This window comes from Miniopterus schreibersii (genome assembly GCF_964146895.1).
Source record: "Miniopterus schreibersii genome assembly, chromosome: 4".
Classification (NCBI taxonomy): Eukaryota; Metazoa; Chordata; class Mammalia; order Chiroptera; family Miniopteridae; genus Miniopterus; species Miniopterus schreibersii.
Genome location: NC_138105.1, coordinates 34800172 through 34826638, shown reverse-complemented (window position 1 = coordinate 34826638; position 26467 = coordinate 34800172). Strand labels below are relative to the sequence as shown.

At 33.9% G+C, this 26467-nt stretch overlaps 1 protein-coding gene across 18 annotated transcripts in view; it reads left to right on the top strand.

The window, feature by feature from the left end:
* LOC308555554 (uncharacterized protein) overlaps positions 1–25405 on the top strand; it is a 67534-nt gene extending 42129 nt beyond the window's left edge. For 5 of the 18 annotated variants that reach the window (XR_013998561.1, XR_013998562.1, XR_013998564.1 and 2 more), the window contains 3 exons: positions 11004–11060; positions 12488–12579; positions 24530–25403. Coding sequence is in view for 6 of the 18 variants with exons in the window: in XM_081133959.1 (XP_080990085.1) it covers positions 11004–11060; positions 12488–12579; positions 24530–24607 (227 nt within the window). In the remaining 12 variants the exon portion in view is untranslated. Of the gene's footprint in view, positions 1–11003; positions 11061–12487; positions 12580–17395; positions 18258–24529 lie in introns of those variants that run through there. The other 13 variants (XR_013998567.1, XR_013998568.1, XR_013998570.1 and 10 more) reach the window with 5 other exon arrangements.
* Positions 25406–26467: the final 1062 nt, after the last annotated feature.

Below are 26467 nucleotides of genomic sequence, written 5' to 3'. Positions count from 1 at the left end.
TTTCACATTTTTTATTATGAAGATCTGCTGGTAAAGAATTCTTTCAAGTATCGTATGTCTAAAATACCTTTATTTCACCATGATTTTTGAAGCATACTTTTGTTAGGGATAAAAGTCCTAGTTACAGATTTATATTTTCCTTTCCTTTCTGTACTTTAAATATGTAACTTTACTGTCTTATGGTTTGCATTGATTCTAATGAGATATTCACTGTCATTTTAAATATTTGTTTTTCTATACTTAATGTGTTTTTTTTCTCTGGTTGCATCTCAGATATTCTAATTATCATGGTCATTAGCAGTTTTGTATTCATGTGCCTTGGTATAAATTTCTTTATGTTTGCAGTGCTTGAGATTCTTTAAACATTTTGAGACTATGAGCTTACAGCTTTCACTAAAGTTAAAAACTACGTGGACGTTATTTCTTCAAATGTTTTTGTGCTTCCCTTCTTCAACATCTCTAATTAGATGTACATTCTGCTGCTTGAAATTGTTTCTTAGTTCAATGATACTTTAAACATTTTTTCTTCCAGTCTTTCATCTCTCTGAATTTCATTTTTGATAGTTTCTATAAATACATCTTCAAGTGCATTAATCTTGTTTCTTCTGTATTATATAAATCTGTTGTTGATCCTATACATTGCATTTTTATGGCAGACATCTTTTCCATGTCATATATTCAAATTAGGTACATTTTTATAATCTTTACTTAATATAATTCATCTCTCTTTTTTTTTGAGCTTATAGAAAACAGTTTTAATGTCCTTCACTACTAATTCAATCATCTGTGTCATTTTTGCATTTGCTTCTATTGATTGCTAATTCACATTTGCCTGCCTCTTGAGTGTCTGGTAATTTTTTATTGGGTTCCAGACATTGAAAATTTTATCTTTTGGGAGCTGTGTACTTTTGAATTGTATTATAGTCTTTAGTCTTCTACTTTACTCTGCAGTGCAGTTACTTAGAAATATTTTGATTTGTCAGATACTTTCTTTTAAGCTTGTTAGATGAAAATAAAATGGCTATCTGTCTAGGGATTACTTTATCCCATACTGAGACATTAGTTTCTGAGTACTCTACTTGGTGTAAACTCTGGTTGGTGGGAAAATGAATGTTTTTGACCCTGTGAAGCTCTCAGAATTGTTCTCTCTGCTTCTTTTTTTTTTTTAAGTTATGTAGAATACTTAATTGGTTATGGTGATATCACAGAAATACCAGGAATAATAAAAGTTGAAAAAAGCTGCTAAGTGGTTCAAAATAGTTTCAGGGTTCTATGAATTTGTTGCTAGTTTTCTCTCCTTTTTTTGTGTGGTTCATTCTCCAGCCTTTGATAGTTTCCTCACTCATATTTGCTGATTAGTGTTCAGTGATAGGCCCAAGGGGGATTTTCGACAAACCTGCCAAGCTCTCTGTGCACCATTTTTCCTAGCTGCTACTCTGTCCTGAAAATAGACAGAATCTATGGATCCCTAGCTCCGTCTCCTTGACTCTACGAGACTGCTGGTCTCTGCCTGCCTTTTTCCTATCTGAGCTATAGCCTGAAAACTTTCTAACCTGGAAACAGACAATCATAAGACTACCTCACTTGTTTTCTTACTTTCAGGGATCATCACTATCTTCTTTGCCTGAGGTTCAATGTCTAAAAACTGCTGTTTCTTTTTTTTTTTCTATTCTTTTTTTTTTTTTCTTAAGTTTGTTTAGTTGCCTCAGGCAGAAGGGAATATCTAGTGTCACTCCACTTTGGCTGGAATTAGAATATCTTTGTGCTCTAGGTCAAAGAGATTTTAGTCTTTGATACATGATGTTTAGTATCTGGTAGAGTGCTGTATCACTGTAAATAAGAAAGAAAGGATATTTGGTTGATTCTTTCCATGGCTTGTGTTTGGAATTCTAGCAGCCATTGACTTTACTAAATGAATGTCTAAAAATATTTCAATTTAGAAAATAATGGCAAGAAAAGTTTTATGTACAATTAAAGATTAAACCCAAACAAATTATATTAATTCTATTTTTTAAAAAACCCAAACTACACCATTTTTATTTCAAGTTTAGCCATTTACCAGTATAGACAAATGATTTCATGCCTCTCTCTGGAAAGTCAAGTTCAAAAAATATTAAATTAGAAAGAAAATTCTTACCTCATCCCACCTTGTGATGAAGAGCAGCAACTTTGGTTTATTAAGTATTTATTCGACCTGTTTCTAATTAGTACTCAGTGCTTATTTAATTGGGCCTCTTCATCTCATTCTTCAAAACACCTACCTCTTCAATGTAAACTGTGATAAAATACTTGAAACTACTTGAAACTTAATGGCATAATTGAAACATATTATCTTTTATTTAACTTGTGACTTTTTAAATGTACTTTGACATTTTCATTGAATTTTTTGTTACTTCGTTTCCTTCTAATATTTATCATGAATTTCCCACTTACCCAAAGTCGCCATTTCTTATATATATTCAGTTCTTGAATATATATTTTGCTCACTTATGCTTAGAAATCACAATTACTTCTCAATGCATTTTGGGATTTTAATGTTACTCTATCTCAAACATACTCCAAATCTACCACAAACTTCCAACCTTCATCCCCTTTATAAGAAAATAAAAGCACACTTCATCGTGATTAGAAAATACATACATATCATTTTGTGTACAAAACTGTGGTGCGTGAAATGGATGGCCTACATATTAGGCCAATTAGAAAACTCTGTTGACCAATTGGAAAATGCATTAATTTTATTGACAAAGGTATGTCTCATAAGAATGAGTGAACTTTAAACTGAGTTAAATATAACCCATTTGGCTATATAAAACATGAGAAAAGGCAAAAATTTAACCAACCACCGCATTAAATAGTACAGTGTTTAGAAAAGTTTGGTTTATGAAAATCCAATATACAAGCAAAGAGACACTAAAAAAATAAAAAAGAAGTATTGTAGGCAATCATTTAAGGCATTAGAAAATATGACCAGATTGGTTGATAACAAATTATGCATTATTAGGTCACACTGTTTCCGGGGACAGGATGAGACCTCAGTTCTTGTCTTCTTGAAGGAAAGATTTCAATCAAGAGACAAAGTGTAGCAAAGTAAGTAAGAATTTATTGATTGTAATAAAAATATACTTAGGACAGTGAAACAAGGAAGGGCACAGAAGAAGCACCAGGACAGCCTGGGCTGGGCTGCTTTGGCTCCCTGGGAAGTCAGAGAAAAGGGAGCCTCGGAGACAGGTTCAGGGGGTAAGTGTTCAGGGGGGATGAGCTGCTGCTGCCCATGGCTCCCTTGGTTGCACTTCTCATGGGGTCCCTTAGAGGAAAGAAGGGGGAAAGGGAATGGCATGGGTGAGAGCGTGCACTGGGTTTTTCATCCTGAACATATTTATCTCTTTTTTTTTCCCAGGTGGAAACCTTAGGGGAGCTCTCAGGGGAGGGTCTCAATAGAATATTCATCAGCTTTCCAGGTGTGATCTTTCAAGGTTGTGGTCTCCACTGATTGGTTGGTGCCAGGGCAGGGGATCATGCGTCAATGAAGTTGGTCCTGAGGCAGCCATGGTGCCACTTGCCTGGTTTTGCTGCTTTTCTGGGCCTGGAACTGAAATACAATGGAAGCCTAGACATTATCTTTATGGAGCTAAAGCTCAGAGGATTTAAATTGCATCACTACTGATAAGAAATCAGGGGGTCCAAAATGCATGACTATTGATATCCTAGGGGAGGATAGGTGACCCTGGGGACAAGGTTTTTGTTTTCCCAGCTTTGCCCCTTGTTAGGCATCCAGGGCTTTTTGCCCTGGTGAGTTTGTGTTCCTGGCCCTTAGTCCTTGCTCTGCATCTGCCTAACTGACTATATAACAACAACACATTATCTCCAGTAGCTTTTAGCAGTGGCTTAATGGGAATATCAACTCTCAATTAGTTTATTGATAAACATCCATCCTACATACTGCTGTTAGAATAATGTTCTTAAAATTCTCCTATTATTATGCTGTTGACCAGCTTGAAAACCAATAATGGCTTTTTACTATTGCTTTAAAAAATATATATATTTTAAAATAATGGGTTTTTATTATGTCTGAAGTCATAGACATTCATTATATAATTAGTAGGGTTTTATTGTTTGTTTTGTTCTGTTTTTGTTTTTTTGTTTGTTTGTTTTTACAGCTGTCCTCTCTTTCTCTCCTTTCGTACGCCTCCACCCAGCCCCTGCCCCTCTCCCTCTGGCCTTCACCACACTGTTGTGTCTGTCTGTAGGTTATGCATGTATGTTCTTTGGCTAATTTCTTCACCTTCTTTCACCCAGGCCCTCTCACCTTTTCCCCTCTGACTGCTTCCCCAGTTCTCTGATGGGTCCCACAAAGGCATTGTTTTCGTGTCTTTATCTTGTGGTGGTGGTGGTGGCGAGGGCAGGAGTGACAACTTCCAAGCTGTTTACCTGTCAGCGCTAAAGTTAGAAGTCCTTTAATATGATTATTTCAGTCTTTTAGCTTACTTTGAAAAACAGACATTCCCTGGTTTTTGGAAATCCACATTATGCCATTTTGCTTTTATGAAAGACCTACTACGTTAGTCTCTATTTTCACTCAGCAAAGGAAATCCAAAGAGATTTTCAGTTTTAGGGAAAAAAGCAGAAAGTAAATGAACATTAGTGTTTGTTTTGCAGTGATAATGGCACTGGTTTTGCTGTAAGTTAGTGTTATTTTAGGTTTTATGTGTTATTTGGTATGATTTGGTAGGTTACTAAGAACTCTAAAAAGGATAGTGGGGGAAACCTGTCTTTCAGTCTATAAGTGTACACAGGCCTCTATAGTTGAAGAAAAAAGTAAAGTCAGAGATAATTGTAAATTAGAATATTTCAAACCTACACAATATGCTCCAACCACATGAGAGTTAATACTAGATTAATACTACATTTTATAAGGCATTTGAGTAGAGTTAGTTTCTATCCTTTTAAGATATGTTGCTATTAACAAGAAGTAATAAAAGTTCTTCGGCTGAATATTGTCATGCACGACACACTCTCTGTTTTCAGATTTGTCTTTCAAAGTGATTGGCAATGTGCATTTCAAATAAAGCTCCCATCACAGTGAGTGAACACTGACTTAAACAGTGTGCTCCATTTAAGCATCTTGCCAAGGGATTTTGATTCCATTATAATCACTTCTTGTTTTAAGATTTTTTAATACACGATTCATACACTAAATAGAAATCCATACACTAAATTGAAACCTAGATGTGACTCTCTCAAAGTATCCCATCAATTCTGAGAGAAAATGTGTTGTTCTTGGTTAATTTCACCTTGAAATTCTGTAATAATTATTTCTGGCACTTTGGATGGGCTGAAACCTTCCAACTTTACAGTTCATAGCCCGAAATCCCCTTCTGTTCCCAGTGCTATATGACATGTAATTATTTTAAGTGTTTAAAATTATAATTACTGTTATTTTAGAATTCTATGAAACTCCTTCTGATAATTAGAGATCTGTCTAGAGCAAAGTGACTACATTCTAATGATCAGGTCTGGGAACCGGAAGAGGCAAGCAGGGAGGGAAAGTGACAGTGACTTCCTCTGCACTCCCAATATACGCTCTGAATGTGGAAGTGAGCTTTAAAGATGTCAAGAAGTTTGTCTCCACTGTTTCTTTTCTGAATTTGACTTTCACAGAAAAACAATAACACCAAAAACAGGAAAGGAATTTTGCAAACTATTTGCAAACTTGCTCTGCAATATTCATTATTTGAAATGCCTGAGTTTGGATCCTATTCCTTAGCTATGTGATTTTGGGCAGTTAATCATCCTGTGTCATTTTAAAATTAAGATAATATATTACTCTGTGGTTTTTATAAGAGTTTGATTGATATGGAGAAATTTGAACACTGTGAAAATTGTCTATATATAAAGTGTTTGCTAATATTGCTAAGGTTTTGTTGTCCTAATTTACAAAACATGTTATCAAATTCACTTCAGTTTACTTACAGACTTCCATAGAAGAGAATTGCTTTGGATTATTAAAAAAAATAACTGCCATGAAGCAATATTATTTTAGGATATGTTGAAACCAATATTGGAACTCCTTCCATGAACAACAAAATTAATCAGTTTTTCTTGTTGTTGTTTTTAATTTAGCTTTTTTTCTCTTACTATACATAGTGACCTTACTTTTTATCCACATCTTACTTTTGAAAATGTGACCAAATCGATATTTTCTACTTGAAGTAAAAATAAAAATATTTAGCCATGAAAGTATAAGCCATATTTACTCTGGTGTTTTTTCCTATTAGAGAAACTCAGGTTACAAAATGGTTTGTTTTTGCCTTTTTGTAAAATAACTCAAAACTCTCAGTTTCTAGGAAAGGCAAAACGTATCAGATGATATCAGGGATGTTAGCACATCAGAGCAGCCTAGACTGGAAATGGCTTTTTGATGAATTTCTGTGTTATTTTATAAGTTTTATTCTTAGCAGTGTTCTATATGCCACTGAATGTTTATGTTTTTTTTGTAGGGTTTGTAAGTTTCCACTTTTTATATCTTCCTTCTCCTTAATTAGATACTCTCTTGTCTACTTTTTTTTCTTTATAGATGTCAGATTTGTTGCTAGTTTTACAAAAGTCTGCTCAGTAGGTAAGTCCCTAAAGCGAGGGCCATAGCAGAAGTCTGGGCCAGAGATTCAGACTCTTGTAGGTGGGCCTTTGTCTCCCGGGAGCACTTATGCATGACCAGTGCGCACACTGGTTAGGAGACGAACTCTAATGTTCTTCATCATTGGTGCTTGGTAACAAGTTTTGTTTCGGTGTTGTGCTGTCATTCCTTGAGAAGGATACCTTTTGTGATCACTCATGTAATAAAATAATTAGGAGTTCCTCCACAGTGCTCTATGGGAAGACAGCTCGTTGTTATCTTTTCATACTTTGAAAGATGAGCCTTCAAGATACATGACAACTTGAAATAACAAGCCTGTGCATGCTGGAAGCTCTTATCTGGAATGCTAGTTTTCATCATGGGGTTGGTATGCACCTGCAACGGGCTATTAGGCTGTTTTGATTAAGAACAGATCTAGCTGAGTGATTTGTAATAAAGAAAATATTGATAATATTTTGCTGACCACACAGCTTCATAGATTAGACTATTTTAGGAAAGAAGAGGGTATTATAGACCATAGGTTGTCAACCTGATGCACATAAGAATCATCTGAAGGTATTTTTGAAAAGTATACTGAAGCCAGGGATCTACTTCCAAAGAGTCTTATTTAATTAAGATGTTGACGAGAACTGGGAGCCTGAACTTTAAAAAGTATTCTTATATCTGACCAGTATTAGAAACCAGGGGGTTGGAAAATCCATCGCTATATACTAAATATGTCCCTTTAGATTGATTTCTTTCGCCCTCAGTTCAAAACCAAAGGTTTTGTGGTTTTTTCCCCCCCCAGCAGCAGGCTTTAGTTTTCGTAAACAACAGTAATGATGAACATCATTGAGATTACTTATTAATGTAACATTACTGTTGAACTTTTTTTTTTTTTTCTCTTGATGAGCACAACTGAGTTTCTGAAGCAGAAAAAAGCCTGCAATTAACCCCATTATTTACAGCCACTGTGATTTGCCAGCAGAGTCTAACACTTGCTGGGTCAAATGGTGTCTGAAGAAATATTTGTCATTTATTCTCTCTGCTTGATCTCTTTATGTTGAATAAATGTGCCCGATAGAAATAAAATATGATGTGCCATGACTGATGAATGTTATCATGCATTCCACATAGCTGATTTATTTGGTAAAGTTGTAAAATATTTTTCTCAGTTTTTGAGCTTTAAAAGTTAAAACTCAAAATATTTTTCTCTGAACATTAATGTATAAAAGCAGTTAACATATATATCTATACTCCTAAAATTATGTATTTGCTTTTAAATAATAACATACCATTTGTTTCAATTAATTTCTAATTTACATTTAACTTCCAGAGTTGCATGAGAGTTATACCAAGGATATATATCAGAGGCTCTTCAATTCCCTGATAACAATCATGCAAACCAACTGCGAAGTATCTGATTGGTTGACTGATTTTTTGTTATTGTTTTTTAACATGAGTTGATTCCAGCTATAATTAGGAATTTATTTTATGCCATTCTATACAATAGGTTAAGAAATTGGTAGAAGTAAGGCTGTTTCCAGTGACTTTATTTCTATCTCAAAATTTTTAAAAAATCAAATAAGTGTATGAAAATTTTGACACATTTTAAAATATTTATTTGAAAATTTATACTTTTAAAATAAAATGTTATGCAATTTAACGGTGATAGTTATAGGGTGGTTATGAAATTTATTAAGAAGTTTACTTTGTAATATCCTAAAGACACAAATTTAAACTAGAATAATTAACATCTTCTTTAATATGTGTGGTAACCATATATTTTATAATTTATGGTACTTTGCCATTGAAACTGACTTGTCACACAGTATCATGTAGTGGTTAGCTTGGAATTTGATTTTTATTTGGAAAACAAAACAACATTTATAGTTCTTTTTTATTAAAAAGTCTTCATTAAAAAGTCCTGAGTATAAGTTATAATTATATGGGTGTAATTCAGTGGTTAAAGAGCATTTGCAGATCATTCTATATACTTAGTCCAATTTTTCACTAGGATAGGCACTTAGAAAAACTAAAAAACCCTGAAAATTAGTTCTGGAGTGATATATTTCTCCAGATAAAATTTGGTTCCCTTTGGTAATGGTGGTAAAAATGTTAAAGAAAAATTCATGGCCTTCTTACCAAGTTAGATAGCATTTTTATTTGCCTCTAAAGTCGCTTTTCAGGCTTAATGAAGGCTCTTATCTGTTCAATCTCTTCAACTAACATGTCTCATACATCTTATATTAACACAAGCCTAGCATTCTCCTGAGGAGACTACTTCTCTGCCTTCCCCTTCGGTGGAATTGTTAGTTCTTCACGCTCTGAGTACTACATCACTGTCCAAAGTATGGTAAATTATCTCATTTTCTTAGCAGCTTGCATGCTGTTATTTCTTGATAAACTTTTATAAACCTTTACCATTTAAGGCCCATGCCATTAGGATAAAATGTCTTTTACCCCTAAGCACCAATAATAGCTACTATATATTGGAAATGATGGCCCATGTGTCACAGTATTAATACTGAACTTGCCAATTTATCCAACAATATGACTTCTCAGTTACTTGAATTTCTCGCCTCTAACGGAAACCAGACACAGAACAGGTCCGGGGTCACCTGTCACCACTTGAGTCAAATAAAGCAGAGACAAAGTTAAATCATATATGAGAGTTTATTCCAATAATGTCGGCGGTATGGAGAGAGCAGCACATCATCCTGAAAATTCTGCTCTAACATCTCCTACTAGCTGACTGATTATACAGGGATAAAGAAGAAGGGCTACGTGCAAGAAGGAAGGGGGGCTGAATAAGGGCTGCAGAGTGTATGGTCAGTGTGTCTCCTTCCAGGATCTTGAAGTCTGACAACAAGACAGTTAATTTTTTATGGTGTTAAAAACAGCTCAGCACGTTCCTTGGACATGAGAATGGTCAGCATTCCTAAGGCAAACTCCCAGAGGGATTAGGGGTCCAGGCATAGCTATCAAGTCAAAGCATGTCCTGTCTTTGATCTGCTCTGTATTTATGAGAAATTAAAGAGAAAGTGTTTGTAGAATAATTGGCTTGCTACCACATGGTTGTTCAAGGAGATGTTAAAGTGAAGAGAACATAACTACCACGTAGAAAGAGGTCATTGAATGATAGAGATATTCAACAATCCATTTGACATGTCTCAGATGCTATGGTTATACTACTCTGCTTTTAAATGTCTGTTACAGGAGTAAGGTATTCCAGAATATAAGGCTATTCCTTAACTTGTAATGGCCAAAAGACTATACTGACAAGTCAAATAAAACACGTGTGGTTGAGAAGGATTGTGCAAACGGGTAAGGTTACAATGTTAAGTTACAATTCAGAAGAGTTAAGGATTTTCCCTTTTCTTTTACTCCTATATTTTCTATTGGATTTAAACTAATCAATTATTTTAGACCAGCATTGTTATCAAATTTATCAACAGCAAGCATTTTGACTAAAATCTCTTAACTTGTTCTATTTCTTACTGTTAATACCATTATGCTCCAACCTCTCTTTGCTTGACTTCTATTTGGACATGCTTTATGGTTAGTAGGAGTGGCATCGCAGTGTAGCCCTTGTCTCTAAGAGAGCGTCATTTTGTTTTCCTCCTTTAAGATCATGTTCATATTGGAATGTTCCCATGATGTTATAGATTACTTAAAAACAAATTGAGGATTTTTACTTTAAAAATAAACATGGATAAACAAGAAGGAATTTATTGACTATATTATAAAGAAACTCAGAAAATGTTATATATCCATATATCCACACATCTATTACATGTTATTATATTGTCTATATTCATCTATCTATAAAATGGAAAACTTATAAGGAATATAATGTGTGCTCTATTTTTAGCTTTTTATTTATTCAACTATCTTAACATTATTATTTTGTAAATGTGGTTTATAAAATGTATAAGTATTTGAATTTAACATCAGAAAATCACCACAGGATTCTGAAAGAAAATTAATACTCATTCACACCTCGTATACCACACACACACACACACACACACACACACACACACACACACTTTTGCCATGACATTGTAATTTCATAAAATCTAAAGTGAGTGTAGGAATACAACTTTTTGTTATGAATTTGGCAATCAGAATTTGCAAGTGATACTTGGGGCAGCAACATGAAACTGGGAGCAGTATAATGACTTAGCCAGTCGCTGCCTTGGCTAATTTAACTGCCATTTGCCGGCTCTGTGACATTGAGCAACGTGTTTTATCCTATCTTTCTTCTATTTCCCATTTATAGGGATAAACGCAATTGCTTGATGAAACTTAGTTTTAATTTATTACAAAGTTCAAATTATTATGAAGTGGAATGTGCTAACATAATGAATTGTAACCTGTTTAGCTCTGTTGGTTACAACTTCTATGGAGCGTCCTCTTCCGTCCTGCAGATCTGCTGAAGGTAAAGCAATTCCTGGCAATCTCCTGGCAATGAGTGGTGGAGAAACTTAATTTGGTACATTGGTATATTGAGGGGTAGACTTTGGGATCCCACAGTTATGGGATTCAGACCACAGCTCACGTGGAATATATCATGCATGTGGCTTCTTGGATTGTGCTGCCTGGGTACACACAGCAAGTTCTTGGGGTTAGGAAATAGTCTCATGACAGAAGAAACCTCAAAAGTAATTTACTTCTATGTATTTTGCTTTCACTTGGATTTGGGCAAGAAAATTTTGTTTTGTCCTCTCAATTTATTTTAATGGTTTTCAATGGAAGAAGCAGCTCTAATACATTCTATTCTATTCTATTCTATTCTATTCTATTCTATTCTATTCTATTCTATTCTATTCTATTCTATTCTATTCTATTCTTCTATTCTATTCTATTCTATTCTATTCTATTCTATTCTATTCTATTCTATTCTATTCTATTCTATTCTATTCTTCTATTCTATTCTATTCTATTCTATTCTATTCTATTCTATTCTATTCTATTCTATTCTATTCTTCTATTCTATTCTATTCTCTATTCTATTCTATTCTTATTCTATTCTGTTCTAAATTTTCTATTCTGTTCTAAATTTTCTATTCTATTATAAATTTCTATTCTATTCTATTCTATTCTATTCTATTCTATTCTATTCTATTCTATTCTATTCTATTCTATTCTATGCTATTCTATTCTTTATCATAATAGCAAAGCAAGCTCCTAGCCATGTTCCTGGAAATACAAGGCTCTGTATATTTTTTAACATCTATATTATATTCCAAAAGTAACAGAAGTCCTTTGAGAGTTCTACATGAACTTCTTTTTTATAGTATATGATAGCTATATCTAATTAAGTTAAAGGCCAGATAATACTTCCTATTTCAGGTAATATGTGAGCTCTGTCTGGAATGAAAACCATGAACTATATAGGTGAAAGAGTAGGAAATGGCAGAAGAGATAGTAACTTTGAAGTCAAAGGGATATTTCAACAAACTGCTGTACACAAATTAAAAATAATAAAATTTTAAATGACTTAATTATAAATGAGCCTTCTTTTTCAAATTAAGCATTAGAATGACACTGAAGTATTTTTATATATTTGATAAGTATTAGAATTGCTCCAGATACTTTTTTAAGAATCCAGAATCCGGGATGAATGTGATTTATGTTTTCCTAGACTTTACATTCTATTGGCAGGATGTAATAAATTAACAAATATGTAACTGTTATTTTCATAGAGTAAAATGTGCTTGAAGGAAAATATATCAGGATATTTTAACAGAAAATTGCTGGAGGAAGAATCTAGTGTAGAGTGGGTAAATGTAAATGTGTAATTTGTGAGCTAAATGGCAAATAAGGTATTTTTAAAATATATATATATATCTTTATTGATTTCAGAGAGAGGAAGAGATAGAAACATTAATGATAAGAGAGTCATTGACCAGCTGCTTCTTGCACACCCCCGACTGGGGATCGAGCCCGCAAGCCAGGTATGTGCCCTGACTGGGAATCGAACTACAATCTCCTGGGTCATAGGTTAATGCTCAACTGCTGAGCCATGCCGGCCAGCCTGAAGTGAATATCCTAAATCAAGTAGAAAACCCTTAAGCTAATTGTTGTAGCAGAGGATTAAACAGGGGTCTGGGGTGGGGTGTTGGGATTGGCAAAGCACAAGTTGACAGGTGTTCAAGGACCATTTCATTTAGTCCTTTGTAGACTATCTTAAGAAATTTAGTTTTGATTCCAATTGCAATGGATTATTTCAAGGAGACAAGTATCCAGATCTGACTTATGATTTAAAAAACACACATCCACTCTCATGTGGGAAATGGATTGCAGAGGAGAAAGTTCAGAAGCAGAGAGAAAAGTCTTTAGGCTGCTGCTGGCCAGAAATAAAAGCAGCATCAAAGGTCATCTTCTCAATAGAGGAGAGATTAGGTTTAAAAATATATCTAAGAGAAGCAATAGGAATTGTGTACAGATTATATATAAAGGAGTCCATACGATTCACTGATTTGGGGCTTGAATGAGTGCGTGCAATGCAGCACCACTCGCTGTGATAGAGAAGGCATGAGGAGGTTTGCTTTTATTCGAGAAGGTAGAAGAATAGAGATGATGGAATTATGTTTTGAATTGGTTTGAGTTTCCTGTTAGATATATAGGACATCCCTTTGTCTTTTAGATATAGAGAAGCAACCTACCTTGATAAGAACTAGTGTTTTTAATCAAACTAAAATTTCAATCATGGTTTTACAGTTTATAAGCTGTGAAAACGTAAGCGACTTAAATTCTTTGATCCTCACCATTCTCATTAAACAAGATATTTAATACCAAAATATTTGGTTATATTAAACATAATGGATTTTATAGTGTTTTCTCCTTAGTTGGCATTTGGAGATTCTTTTCTTATGATCGTTATCATATGTGGCCTGTATATTGGGAGAAAAAATACATATTATTTGGGGAGATATTGGCATACAGTTTTCAAAAATCTATGGATTTGAAAAAATATAATGTAAAAACTAAGAGAAATCACATGATGGAAAGGAAGATGGATTTCCAAGGTGGTGGTGAAGTTGATGTTGAACATGAAAGAGATCTCATGAAGAAGTTGGGAATTTGGAGGGTAAGCAAGAGGAAGGAGTTTGAGATGAAAACTACAATCAGTTGTTGCAAAGATATAAAAAAGAAATAAAAAACTATCAGTGGAATATCATAATAATGGTAGTCATTATTAACTTTGTCAAGAATTGTTTCACTGGGGACAGAAATTTGGAAGAGGAGGGTCATGTTTTTCATTGAGAGAGATGTAAAAATATAATTCTATGAGTATATTTAGTTTAGCTTATTTGTAGAGGCAATGTTGAAATAAATATTTTCTTAGGTGGGACACAAAATCATGTACTTGTGGTGAAGTTGAAAGGGTTTGGTTAGGGCATTTGATGAAAGAAATGACAATTGGAATAAATATCAAGAGTAACAACTTCTCCCAAATCACATGCTAACAAGAGCAGTAAAAATCTTCAAATAATTATTGGAAAACATTTGCTTTTGTTGTTTAAAAGGATGACACTATATCCTTAAGTAATTTTCATTAAGAATATAACATTAAGGTACATTAAAATTATAATATTAAAATTAAATGTAATTCATTATCTACTGTATACACAAAATTGTGGTTTACATATTTTTACAAAAAATGATCTACTAAAGAAAGATTATTTTTATACATTTTTGATAGAGAAAACATGCTGTTTTATTAATTAGTGCACAAGGAATTGTTAGGTTAGATGATTATGTTCAATTAAATATAATGAATATAATTAATGTAGTTGCTGTTTTAGGTTCTTGAGTTAATAGTGCCATTAAATGCTGCTGTTTTTGTTGTGGTACTGATTATTGTTATAAAAGAATATCAAACTTTGAAATGATAGGAAAGCTAAAAGTTTGACTACTTTTTTATAGTGTGTGTGTGTGTGTGTGCTTATTTTGGTTATCATTAAAATGGCAGATCATATCTTAAACATGTTATACAATAATAGTTCTTTAACTCATTGCATTAACCACTAAAAATATGTTTTTTATCTATTTAGAAAAAGTAGTTTTCAAATTGAAACATAGGATTCAAATTATACTTGAAAGATGAGTGAGTAAACATGTCTATTAGTTCCTATATTAATTTATTAAGAACCTTTAACATGCCAAATATTTAAATAAGGTGATTTATCATTATTAAATGCTTTAATAATTTATTTTTATGTAAAAAAAATTTCCACGATATTAGCCGTCAATAACAATGCACAATAAAATTTTTATTGTAATTTATTTTTCCATCTATTTGTTCTACAGATCATGATGAATGTTTAAATACTGATAAGTGAAAATATTTTAATAGCTTTAAACAATGTTGTAAAAAGCACACGATCTACATTTTTTGTTTATTTATAGTATAAAGAGCATAATTAAATTAAATGTTTTTAACATTAGAAATCTATCATTGATTCTAAACTATAGTTGTATTATATTACATTGAAAAAATATTAATGAATTCTAATTAAATTTTATTTTTGTATGTATCTGTTTTAGATTTCAACATGGATAATTCCACATATTTTATTTTCTGTAATTTTAATTATGTAAACCTGCAGGCCTCATGGCTTCTGTTATTTGAGTTAACTGAAAGTGGGCGATGGGAGGAGGATCTGTAATAGTATCAACTATAAAAATAAAGTTAAAAAAACAATGGCAACCAACAGAATGTGAGAAGGTATTTGCAAACAATAGCTCTGACAAGGTCTTAAAATATATAAAGAACTCATACAACTCAACACCAAACAAACAAACAAATAATCCCGTTATATGATTTTCTTTCTGGTTTGGATTTCTGAAAGTTGACCTCCAGCTCACATTGTGAAAGAAGTATTTCCCCTCACCTCTCTAGGATAACTTGATTTTCTGCACAGCATTGCTCAACCTGGATAGCTTGAATACAGCTTTCCACATATCCCTGGTTTGGTGTCTGGTGCCAGACTCAAAGTTTTCTATATCTCAAAAATTATGCACTAATTAACTGTTTATTTATTTATTTAATATTTTTAATGCTCATTCAAGGATATTTTTTCCACTGTTTTTCAGAGTGGGAGGTGGAGAGAGAGAGAAAGAGAGAGAGAAAGGGAGAGAAAGAGAGAAACACTGATGTGCAAGAGCTGGAATCCTTCAGTCCTTGGGCAGACACTCAAACCACTGAGTCTAATCAGCTAGGGCTAATTAACTTATTAATCAGTCAACTCATTAACTGTACTGGCACTTCTTATGTAGTGTTATATATCATTGCAAATTATTGCACTATCTTGGCTGAGAAATGCATTCTTTAATCCTTTCTTTAATGCTTATTATATGACATGACCTGGTTAGATATCAGAGATACAGAAACAAAGAAGAGATTGTTCTTCCTTGAAAGCACTAACAAATAAACTCGAGTCTTTTTATTTTCATTTTTTGATTCCTTAAGTCTTTGGGTGTAAATATTATATGTTCAGACATACTTGTAACTTTTATAAGAAAGGCAGGCCATGTCACCTCTAGAAATTGCCTATTAAATTGGATATTTACAATAGAAGGAAAGTATTCACATGAATAACCCAGGAACCCAGATGAACTTTATTTTTGGTAAGGTTATCATTCCATAAATGGTTCATTCTCTTACAGCTGAATTAATCCTAGGAGGTCAGAGGGCTGGGAAAAGATAAAATTAATCCACATTACTGATAAAATAAGAGCTTAACCCCCTTAATAATGAGACACTGGAACACTTTAATGTTGTGAACTCACACAGGAAAATTTCCAAGGGCTGCTTTCATCCACCTAATGCTTAAGGCCACAATAGATTAATATCAAATGAAAGTCAATGTTTCTTAAAAATCAAACCTCTTAATACTTTATATGTCATTAATAAAGCAGTCAACTACTTTTCTGATATCACTCCTAGATTAGTCTTCAAAATTAAAAAACAACAAAAACATTTCCAGTGCACTGATACTTCTAGAGAGACAGTAGGTATAATGATGTAAAGTGGGATTTCCGAAGTCATATTGTACAAAGCTAATTCACTGAACACAAGCCTACTCATCGTCTCGGCTACTTGCATCCTTGCTCTTCCTTTTATTGGAGCCAAGGTTTTTCACTTTGGAAACTGAAATTTAGAGCTGCACTCTGATAGCTCTTCAGACAGAGGTGTTGCAGATGTCTTCTTATCTACTGCCAAGAAAAAAGCACTCATTTTAACGATCATCTTTACTACAGACAAAACAGTTTGGGAGGTACCTTTTTCTCTTTTTATCTTCATTCTCTGCCTCTTATTTTATTATTTTTGTATCTGCTGCACCTAATGACCTTTATTGGAATTTTTCATAGATTCCTCAGTCAGTAACTCAAACCTGACATGTTAAACTGAAGCAAATAAATTTGCTGATTAGTTAAGTTTTGTTATATAACAAACAACCCCATTTTCACATTGGATTATGGTAACTTACATTTCTTGTTTACATTACATGAGGGTCATTGGTCAATTGTGTCTCTGTTAAGCTTGATTGGATTCTGAATGTCTTCTAATTCTGGAACCGCTCTCTGGGTGTTCTTATTGTAGAGGTTAGTTATGCAAGACCCAAGCCATACATCACAGTAACATTTAAAACTTGCCTGAATGAGGTCATGGTAAATGCCATGTCCACTCACATTTCCTTGACCAAAACTTGTCATTTGAGTATGCTCAAAGTCAGTAAAATTGGTCTTATGTTCCTCCCCCAGGGATATAGCAATGAGTTGGAATGCATGACCCTATGACAGAGAAACAAGAGTGAGCAGTGGGCAGCATGGACTCAATCCACCACAATGTCTTCAAGTTGATCTTTTCCCTAAATTGTCCATCTTGTTGACCTTGCTTTTGACCACCCTATATTAAAGCTGGTAATCCTCCTGAACTTCTGTTTATTCCTCACCAAATACAATTACTTGACTATCAAGAATTTCCATGATGCCATCTTTTCAAATGTGCTCCTTATCTGATTGCAACCACTTAGCTATGAAGTTCTAGCCATCATATCATTTCTCATTTGAGTAATTACCACTGTTTCCTTCCTAAATTGATTGACTTAAGATGTTCCTTAAATCCCTTTCCCACTGAAAAAAATGTTATTTCAAAAATTGTATGATGGGATATCATACCTCAATTTAATTTTGTGTGTGTGGCCCCTATGCCTTCATGAATAAAGTCTTCAAGCCAGAGCATAATGACATACTGGGCCTTTTATGACATGGACTTGGCTTAGTGCTTCAGTCCAATTTTTCATGCCACATTTCAGCTAGTTCAACATCGATGTTTCTCAGATTGTACTTTTGCTTTGAAGTGTCCTTGTTTCCCCTGTCAACTCAGTCAATGCTTTCTCCTACAAAGAGCCCATGTAACACCATATCCAGGAATAATTTCAAGGTCACCATCCATCACAAACACAGGTTGTTTTAAGTGTTCTCCTCTGCTGTCTCTTAGCACTCTGTACATACATACATGTAGTTTTTTCACCTTATCACAAATGCATGAAGATATATGTATCCCTCACCATACTATGAAGAGTAAAGGGACATTTCATAATATAATAAAATGAAAACTCTCAAATTTTGCGTGTTTGGTTTTTTTGTACACACATGGTTATAAAGGGATTTTATTTTTGATATCACTATTAGCATTTTCATAAGATATGACTTTCTCATAGTATGACATTTATTAGACTTTGCCAACAGATAATGAAATTTCAGTTTATAATGGCTTGATCCCCCCTATCATCTGTAAAGTAATTGAGCCATAACCAAACTTACAGATAAGCTTACCTGTGTTAGAACCAGGTAGAGCTTTGCCTTCTAGAGAATTCTTATAGTGATACATGAAGTTATGCAAATTTTACTTTTTTTTTAATCCTCACTTGAGGATATTTTTTCCATTGCTTTTCAGAGAGAGTGGAAGGGAGAGAGAGACAGAGAGAGAGAGAGACATCGATGTGATAGAGACACGTCAATTGGCTGCCTCCCCCACGCACCCTGACGGGAGCTGGGATCAAGCCTGCAGCCCTGGTATGTGCCCTTGATCGGCACTGAACTCGAGACCCTTCTGTCTGCAGGCTGACGCTCTAACCCTGAGCCAAACTGGCTAGGGCAAGTTATGCAAATTTTAAATAAAGAATTTAATGAAAGGATGCTTATATTTTATAATTTAGTCTGTAAATTAGGTTAGATCTAAGCAGGTGAAATCATTTCCCTAAAATCCCAAAATTGAAAAATAAATTGAGAATGCTACTTTGAAGGGTGAAAAAAGTCAGCTCTATTAGCTAACAATTAGTCTCATTTGATTACCAATCATCATAATAACCGGTTTTTTAAATCGCTGTAGATATGTTACAGAGTCTAATTCCTCTGTGTTAATTTGATGCAGACATTGTTTGCTTTTGTGGGGAAAGCAGGCTGCCGTGGTTCCTGAGTGTCCTTGTACATCTTTGCTGCATGTATGGAACAGCAAGGTCTATCTCCTGATAATAAGCAGTTTCAGCAGCTAGTCACATGGACAGTCAAGTAGGTCAAGAAAACCACATGTGACTACCAGGCAACTCCTAGCTCCCCAGGGCAAAGGACTGGCTTATTTTCTGCTTTCTACAGAAAGTGCTGAGCCCTGGAACCTAGAGGCGCCTCTGAAGTGGCACAACCCACCTCGTGTAGTCTCCATCGGGGCCCATTTTTGTCTCTCTTTGGGACTCTGGCTCAGGAAAACCTGTGGTACCACACTGATGCTCCTGGTGTTTGTTGTGCTGTGGGTAATAAACTGTTTTGCTGGATCCCTTGAGTTTTAGCACTATCAAGTTGTAGTAGCCCGCCTGCTGACTTTTTTTGTCATTTTACTAATTTGTGCAGCCTTCTCAGTTTGGGATTTTTCTTTGCCAAATTTTGTCTCTTTCTAGTTAAATTTTTTTGTGTTTTTTTTTTTTTTTTATATTTAAAGATGACCAAAGTCTCAATGTATGCTATTTTCCCTTATAATTTAACAAGAGAAACCACTGTATACAATAAAAATAAAAGAGACTCCAATACACAATACTTTGGTTGCAGCTGCTATTTTGCAGAGCCTTTTATAATTGGGTTTATGACATATGGGCTGATGTTCCTTTTAAAATGATCTTTGGTTTTTCACAATTTGAACTTGGGTTCCATTAAGTCCTTAAATATCTTTTCAGTAAAGTCATTGATATGATTACTCTGATTTTCATTCATTTGACCCAATATAATCATAATAATGTACCCATCAAAGTTGCAACTCAATCAAATAAGGTTATATGCTTTTTCTTAAAATAAATTTAGTTTCTTCTGATATCAGTTCATTTTATAACCTTTATTTTCACTGTTCTTATCAATCTTGTTTTTGCTTTTTCCATGTGTATAAAGAAGCATTTCTGTAGGTGTATCAGTGTATCGCTCAAAGATATTTTATAATCAGGTAAGCTTTTTAGCGAAAGACTTCATAAAAACTTTCTGTTAGTAAATTCTTGGTAAAATTTTAAATGAAAAATACTGTATAGTGTATTCTTGGTTTACCATGAAACATATCCTCCAGCAGAAAAATAGTGACACTGTAAAAAACTGCTCCAAAAGAATAGTGTGACACTCCTCCTTGGTGATTTTTATTGAAAGTGTATCATTGAAAATATTTCTGTTCTAGAGTTTTATATGTTATTGTGGATTGGTGGACGATAAGTTTCTTAGGCTGTGCAAATTCAACAACATAATTTTTTTTACAAAATTTTTACCATAACTTTCCAAAATGATTAAAAGGAAGATTGATGAAATACTCCATAGACCTCAACAATAGCACTGATTTTCTTAAGTCCAAAACAGTTCTTTACATAAGATAAACATGAATTTATTATTGTTGTTACTATTTAAATGTTTTTTATTAATGCAAAATATTATACAAATGCTCAATTAAAGGTATTTTCTATATCTGTAGGTGGGTAACAGATTCAGAGCTTTATCAAGTGACAAAAATAACTAACAGAACCCTAGATTCAAGCTGAGTCTCTGATGAGAAAACTGAAACTCTAAACACCACTTCCCATGTTGCCATTAAGAAAAATAATGCACATGTTTGGATGAACTACAGATAACTACGATGATAGAAAATAAAAAATAAATTGACGAAGACTATATAGCTCACAGAATTTTCATATAACTTTTCAACTGGGAACTTTTATTGTTAATTATAACACTAAGCAAATAATAGGATAGATGACATCCAAGTTGTAGCCATGATTCTGGAAAGAACATGAATTGTCCATATATATTATTTCATTTTTATTCAGTTTTTTTCTTGAATGTTTTTCTGAATTTTAACATCCATTTTAGTGTTATTATAAGCCAAGAGAATAAGAAATCATTCGGGAGAGTTAAATCTGAGTAATTAAGCAATTCAGCACTATAAAACCGTATAGTTTTTAAACATGCCGTTTTATGATCTATAGACATTTCTTGTTTGTTTGCTTGTTTACTGTGAATGCCATGGGACAGAGAGCACATTTGAGGTACGTGAGGGAATTTGTACTCAAGAGCAGACCTGGTAGCCTCTGTTGCTTATTTTATCCTAATCATACTTTTTGTGATCTCCAGCATTGGCAGGGCATGGTGTTCCTGTGGGCCTTGGGCTTGGCAAATTAACTGAGCACTTTAAAGTGAGCAATATTTAAAATATTTTACATGAGCATATTTAAAAATGAGCAAGAATGAAAACCTCCGTGGCACTGGTTTTGGGAACACAGAACTGAAACCCAGTTGAAAGAAGACATTACCTCCTTAAGGCCTTACTGTGTATAATTACATGCTTTCAGGGACTGGATATATTCTTTTGTAAACCTACAGCGGTGCAAAAAGTGACTTGCTCTGCTTTTCCTATGAAGAGAAAGTATTATAAGCACATTAATTTTAAATTAAGATAATAATAAGATCTATATCTGAAAAATAGGATTCATAGTTTTGGGGAAAAATTACAAAGAAGGTTTTAATGAGAAAATAATACTTACCCCAAACAAAACTATGCTAGTAAAAATGCTTAAATCGTGTAATTTATAATGCTTTGATAATATTAAAATCTGCTGAAAGAGGGAAACTTAATAATCTTTGGGATATTTAGAGGTTTTCTAATTAGATAAAACAGCAATTAAATTCACTTATAAGGGCATCCTAGGAAGGATAGATACATTATTTAATTTTTGTAGATTTCACTGCACCATCCAAATTTGATTTTGCCAATTTTACTTTCCAATTAAGTTCAGAAATGGCAAGAATGTGTTGCTGCTTATAAATGTCATTTATTCATTTTTTTAATGTGGCAATGAATTATTAAGCATCTACTATTTCTGCTGCCCTATGTTCAAGGCACTGGGTACATAAAAGACAATGAAACATAGCCCATTTTGTCAATAGTTCAGATAAGAAAAAACTCCATTAGCTTCACTATTAATTGCATGTTTTCTTTGCTGGAGGACTTAAAGTTTTATGCCTCCACCAATTACCTGTCTATGAAAAACGCTGGACTTTAGATAGAGTCTTCAGATATCTTCGTGGATATCTGTGATGTGTTTGGAGGAGTATTCTATGTATTGTTAGACAAAGGAAATCTGTAAATACAAATTCAATCAAACTTAAAAGCAGGACTAAATCATAATAAAGTGGATCAGTTTGTACCAGTGATGAATTATAGTATATAAAAATGATGAACTTTCATTATTTCTTTAAGTCATCTAAGATAGAGCCTCATGGACAACCAGATAATATGGAGAAAACTTTGACAATAGATGTTACTTCCAAAACAGTAGCATGTTGTGGGTTACCCACCAGGATGTTTTATTTGCTCTGTTTCCTGACAGTCATTTTTCTCTGCTCTTCTCTACACACAATTTAAAGTTTCAGCTGCTGGCTGCAGTTCACTGTGTAAGCCAGCACACTAACGTATTGGACTGCTCACGTGTGGTCTTCTTTTCTGACATTTAATCTTGAGCTGCTCTAAGATCTCCACTTACCTCACGTAGAAGGGCAAATGGGGTTAAGCCAAGGAAAAGAAAAGTTAGCAAAATGAAAGAAAAAAGTTTCTTGATGACACTCCAGTACTAAAGGGTCAGTGCTATTTATAAAGGAGGATTAGTATTAGCTCACTGAACATTTACAATTCAGATGACAAGAAGTACTTTTAAGAGCTGATTTACTATTCTCGGGCCGGTGCTCATGCCAAATGAGCTAAAGTAACTTCACCAGCTGAGCTAGTAAAAGTACTTAATATACTCATCTAAGATCTCCACAAGAGTGGCTTTTTGGCTGCAACAACAGGGCCTGCAGCTGTCAGCTTTCCGCTGTCACCAGTAGATATCACTGCAGTCGATTAGAATGACTACCGAGGATTTCGGACGGGGACACATGCATCTTCTCGCTCTCGCACAGGCAGGTGCCCAGAGGTCACTAATCCGTGACCGGAGGGAGGAAGTCTTGGCAGGGACGCGGCTCGGGCATTGACTGAAGACCCATAATCATCTGTCCGAATGTCTTAGTGAGAACATCAGCCCGATCTCTCCGCACAGCAAACTCGCTCTCCTTTTCAGAGCCCTGTGATGCCTCTCGCTGTATTTCAACCGGTTAACGCTAGTCACAATGGCAATTGCCCTGCCATTTGAAGGGAGTCATAAGAAAAATGGGGAAAGGAAAGGAACAAGTTAAGGGTTCTTTACACTGAAACTATTTCCTGAAATAATAATTATAAGAAGCTTGATCGTAAGTCTCTTCTTTCAACTTGTTCTTCAACAATGAAAAATATTTGGAAATAACTATTCAATGTAAGAATTAATAATTGTATAATCTCGTTTCAATTTAAAGATTTTGGCAGGCATGCGATTTATTAGTTTTGTTAATTAAGTAATTTGAAGTCACCTAATTATTTATTAAAATATCAGACCCCTTTATAGAAAGAGCTAACTGATGCTGAGGCACTGCATCTAATGCATCTAGCACAGTGAGCCTAACTACTGTCAACTCTTGTCACCCCCATGATTAAACTGTAGATGCATATCAAATACTGAAAATATTTCTATTTACGCTGTATATTTTAATGTTTTGTTTGGCTAATAAAGCTGATGAATTATTTAAAAAATATTGTCACAAATACACAGAAAGCAAGAGAATGTTTTATAAGGTAACATGAAATCAATGTTCAGCTATAGTAAATTAATGAAATTAATCTCACAGCTTATTTTGAGCCAACCATTAATTCATTTTTTATCGTGAGAGACTATACTGTTTTTTCTCAAAAGTAATTAATGCTAGCACAGTTTTATTCTAAGTTATATAGCTATGTTTATATCATGGCACAAAAAGAAAAAACTGCATCCATAAAATTATAAAGTAATTACTCAGGTTGTGATAACATAATTTTACATTTATATCTATATAATATTAAAGAAATTGGAGTCTTAGCACTAACATTATAACTTGGTTCAAACAAGTTATATTCTTTCTTAGTTAGAGTTGCGAAAATAATAATTTACACAGAGGGCACACGTGATTAATTCTAGGGGAAAATGACACAACTTAGCATTTACAGTACTTACCTTTGTATTTTATTTGAAAACTCATTAGCTCTCAGTCTGTATTATGTTATACTTTGTACGTGCTTTATATATACAGATTTCAGACTTTAGATGGCTTCACATCCCAAATGGTCACAAGACAGTGCACCAACTTCACTTCTTATTTGTCTTCACTGAGCGAGCACTTCAAGCAGTGAGGGAGGGCTTCAAACATCTCTCCTATTTTTTTTTTTTAATCAGAAAGAAAATCACTCCCCTTTCTGTTCTACCTCTTTAGACACCTTCAGCTGGAACAGAGGCTGAGGCGGAATCTCCTGATAAGGGAGAAAGAAGAGAAAAAATGTTTGCTGGATAGCGACAATGGCTGTCTCCCTCCATTACGGCAAGGCCGTCTTTCTGAGGCCTTGGAGATAAAAGGGTAAAATGAGAGACACTCTTCGCACCGTGTGTGTGCTGGTGATCCTGGAAAGCTGAGATGCAGGAAGGTCAGCTTGCAAACTTGTGTAGCTAGTGAACGATTTAAAAATCACAGAAAAAAATAAGTTCCCTTGACGTAGAAAAGTTGTGATACGTTTGATGACCTCGATGAGAAAATGACATCGTTTGACACTTGTTTAGAAAATGTGCCTCATAATTTTGAAGTGATATTTGTGGAGTAAACATTTTATCAATAACAAACAGAGCTGACCCGACTTGCTTTTCAATTCTATAATATTTAGTTTTGTGCAATTCTTAGAAGAAAATAATGAACCTATAAATATGTACAATTACCTTATTAAAAAATGAGGAGATGTACTTTAAAAGGCTCTGATTAAGTCTGGCATTAATTTATGGAAACCTAAATAAAAATGCTGTACTTTAAGAGGGGAGAAAGTATTGTCCACTCATGATTTTCTCCCCTTTCGGTTAGGGAAAGTGGAATTGGGCTGCTATTTAGTGCCAGGACAAATCCATGATATTTCCTGTCTCTTTTAGGTTTTGCTATTTGGTACACAGAGATAGCAAAAAAGGAATTGGTTTGAAAAAAGATTGGAAGAAAATGCTAGAGCTTTAAAAAAGGACATGTTACTTGAAAGATTTGTGTTGAACTTTTGCCAAATCTGTGGCTCTGTATAAATGAGTTCAGTGAATAAAATATTTTGAGAAAAGTTACCACTATGTTCTAATTTTTTCTAGTAAATGCAAAAGCATTTTAGATGAGTAAGACCTCTCTGATAAGTATCACTCTCAAAACATAGTGCATGCTTTTATGTTGAACTTAATCTTGAATATCTACAATGACTTCCCATAATATCCTGAATTTTTAAGGCAAGCATTTTTCTGGTATAACCATATATTTCAATATTTGTTTTCAAGTTGATTGTTTTCGGGAAGACTCTGTCATCTAGCTGATGATTTACTTACTGAATAAGGTGTTGGAAGAGGTACTCTCCAAAACAGCATGTGCAAATAAGTCCATCGCGCATTTGTGAGTGATGGTGTTGATGATGGCACATTATAACTGATCTATTCCATTGTTCTTTTTTTTTTCCCCCCTTGGAAAATACTGTCTATAATAAATCATTGACAGTGTCTTATTAGTATAAGTGAGATATCACATAATTCACAATGAGGCACTCAGCTAGCACAGAATTTAAAGTTTATAAATAAAATTAAGTTGAATAATAAATTTCACTGACTAATAAAGAATTTTAGAAAAGCACTTGATTATCTCAATTCAGTGTAGATATACATTGCTTAATCTGTGAAGACAGAGACAAAAATAAAGTGTTCCAGGAACACTTTATTTAATTCTTATAAAGATACTAGGAATCTATGGAGATGGATTTTATAGTTTTTTTTTCTTTGCTGTTTTAATTTTTTCCAACACAAAATAACAAATAAAATAATTTCCAGGCTATTTTTAAAAGCTTTGTCTTTTTATAGTTTAAAACATATGTGAATATCAACTATATGCTGGAATTACTTTAGGTCCTGAAGATACCCAGTTCACTCATTACTCTTGATGTCTTGTCCAAAGAAGTTCTATCCTTGGTAGTACACTGATTTCTGTAATTCTCAACACACAATCTTGCATTACTATGTGTTCTTTGTGTATTCTATAATACAAAAACTGGTCTGGGACCCCAAGGCAAGTATAGTTTCTAGCAAAGGCCTTTTCAAATAAGCACTATAACAACTTTTCAATCAAAATATATTATGTCTGACTTAAAAA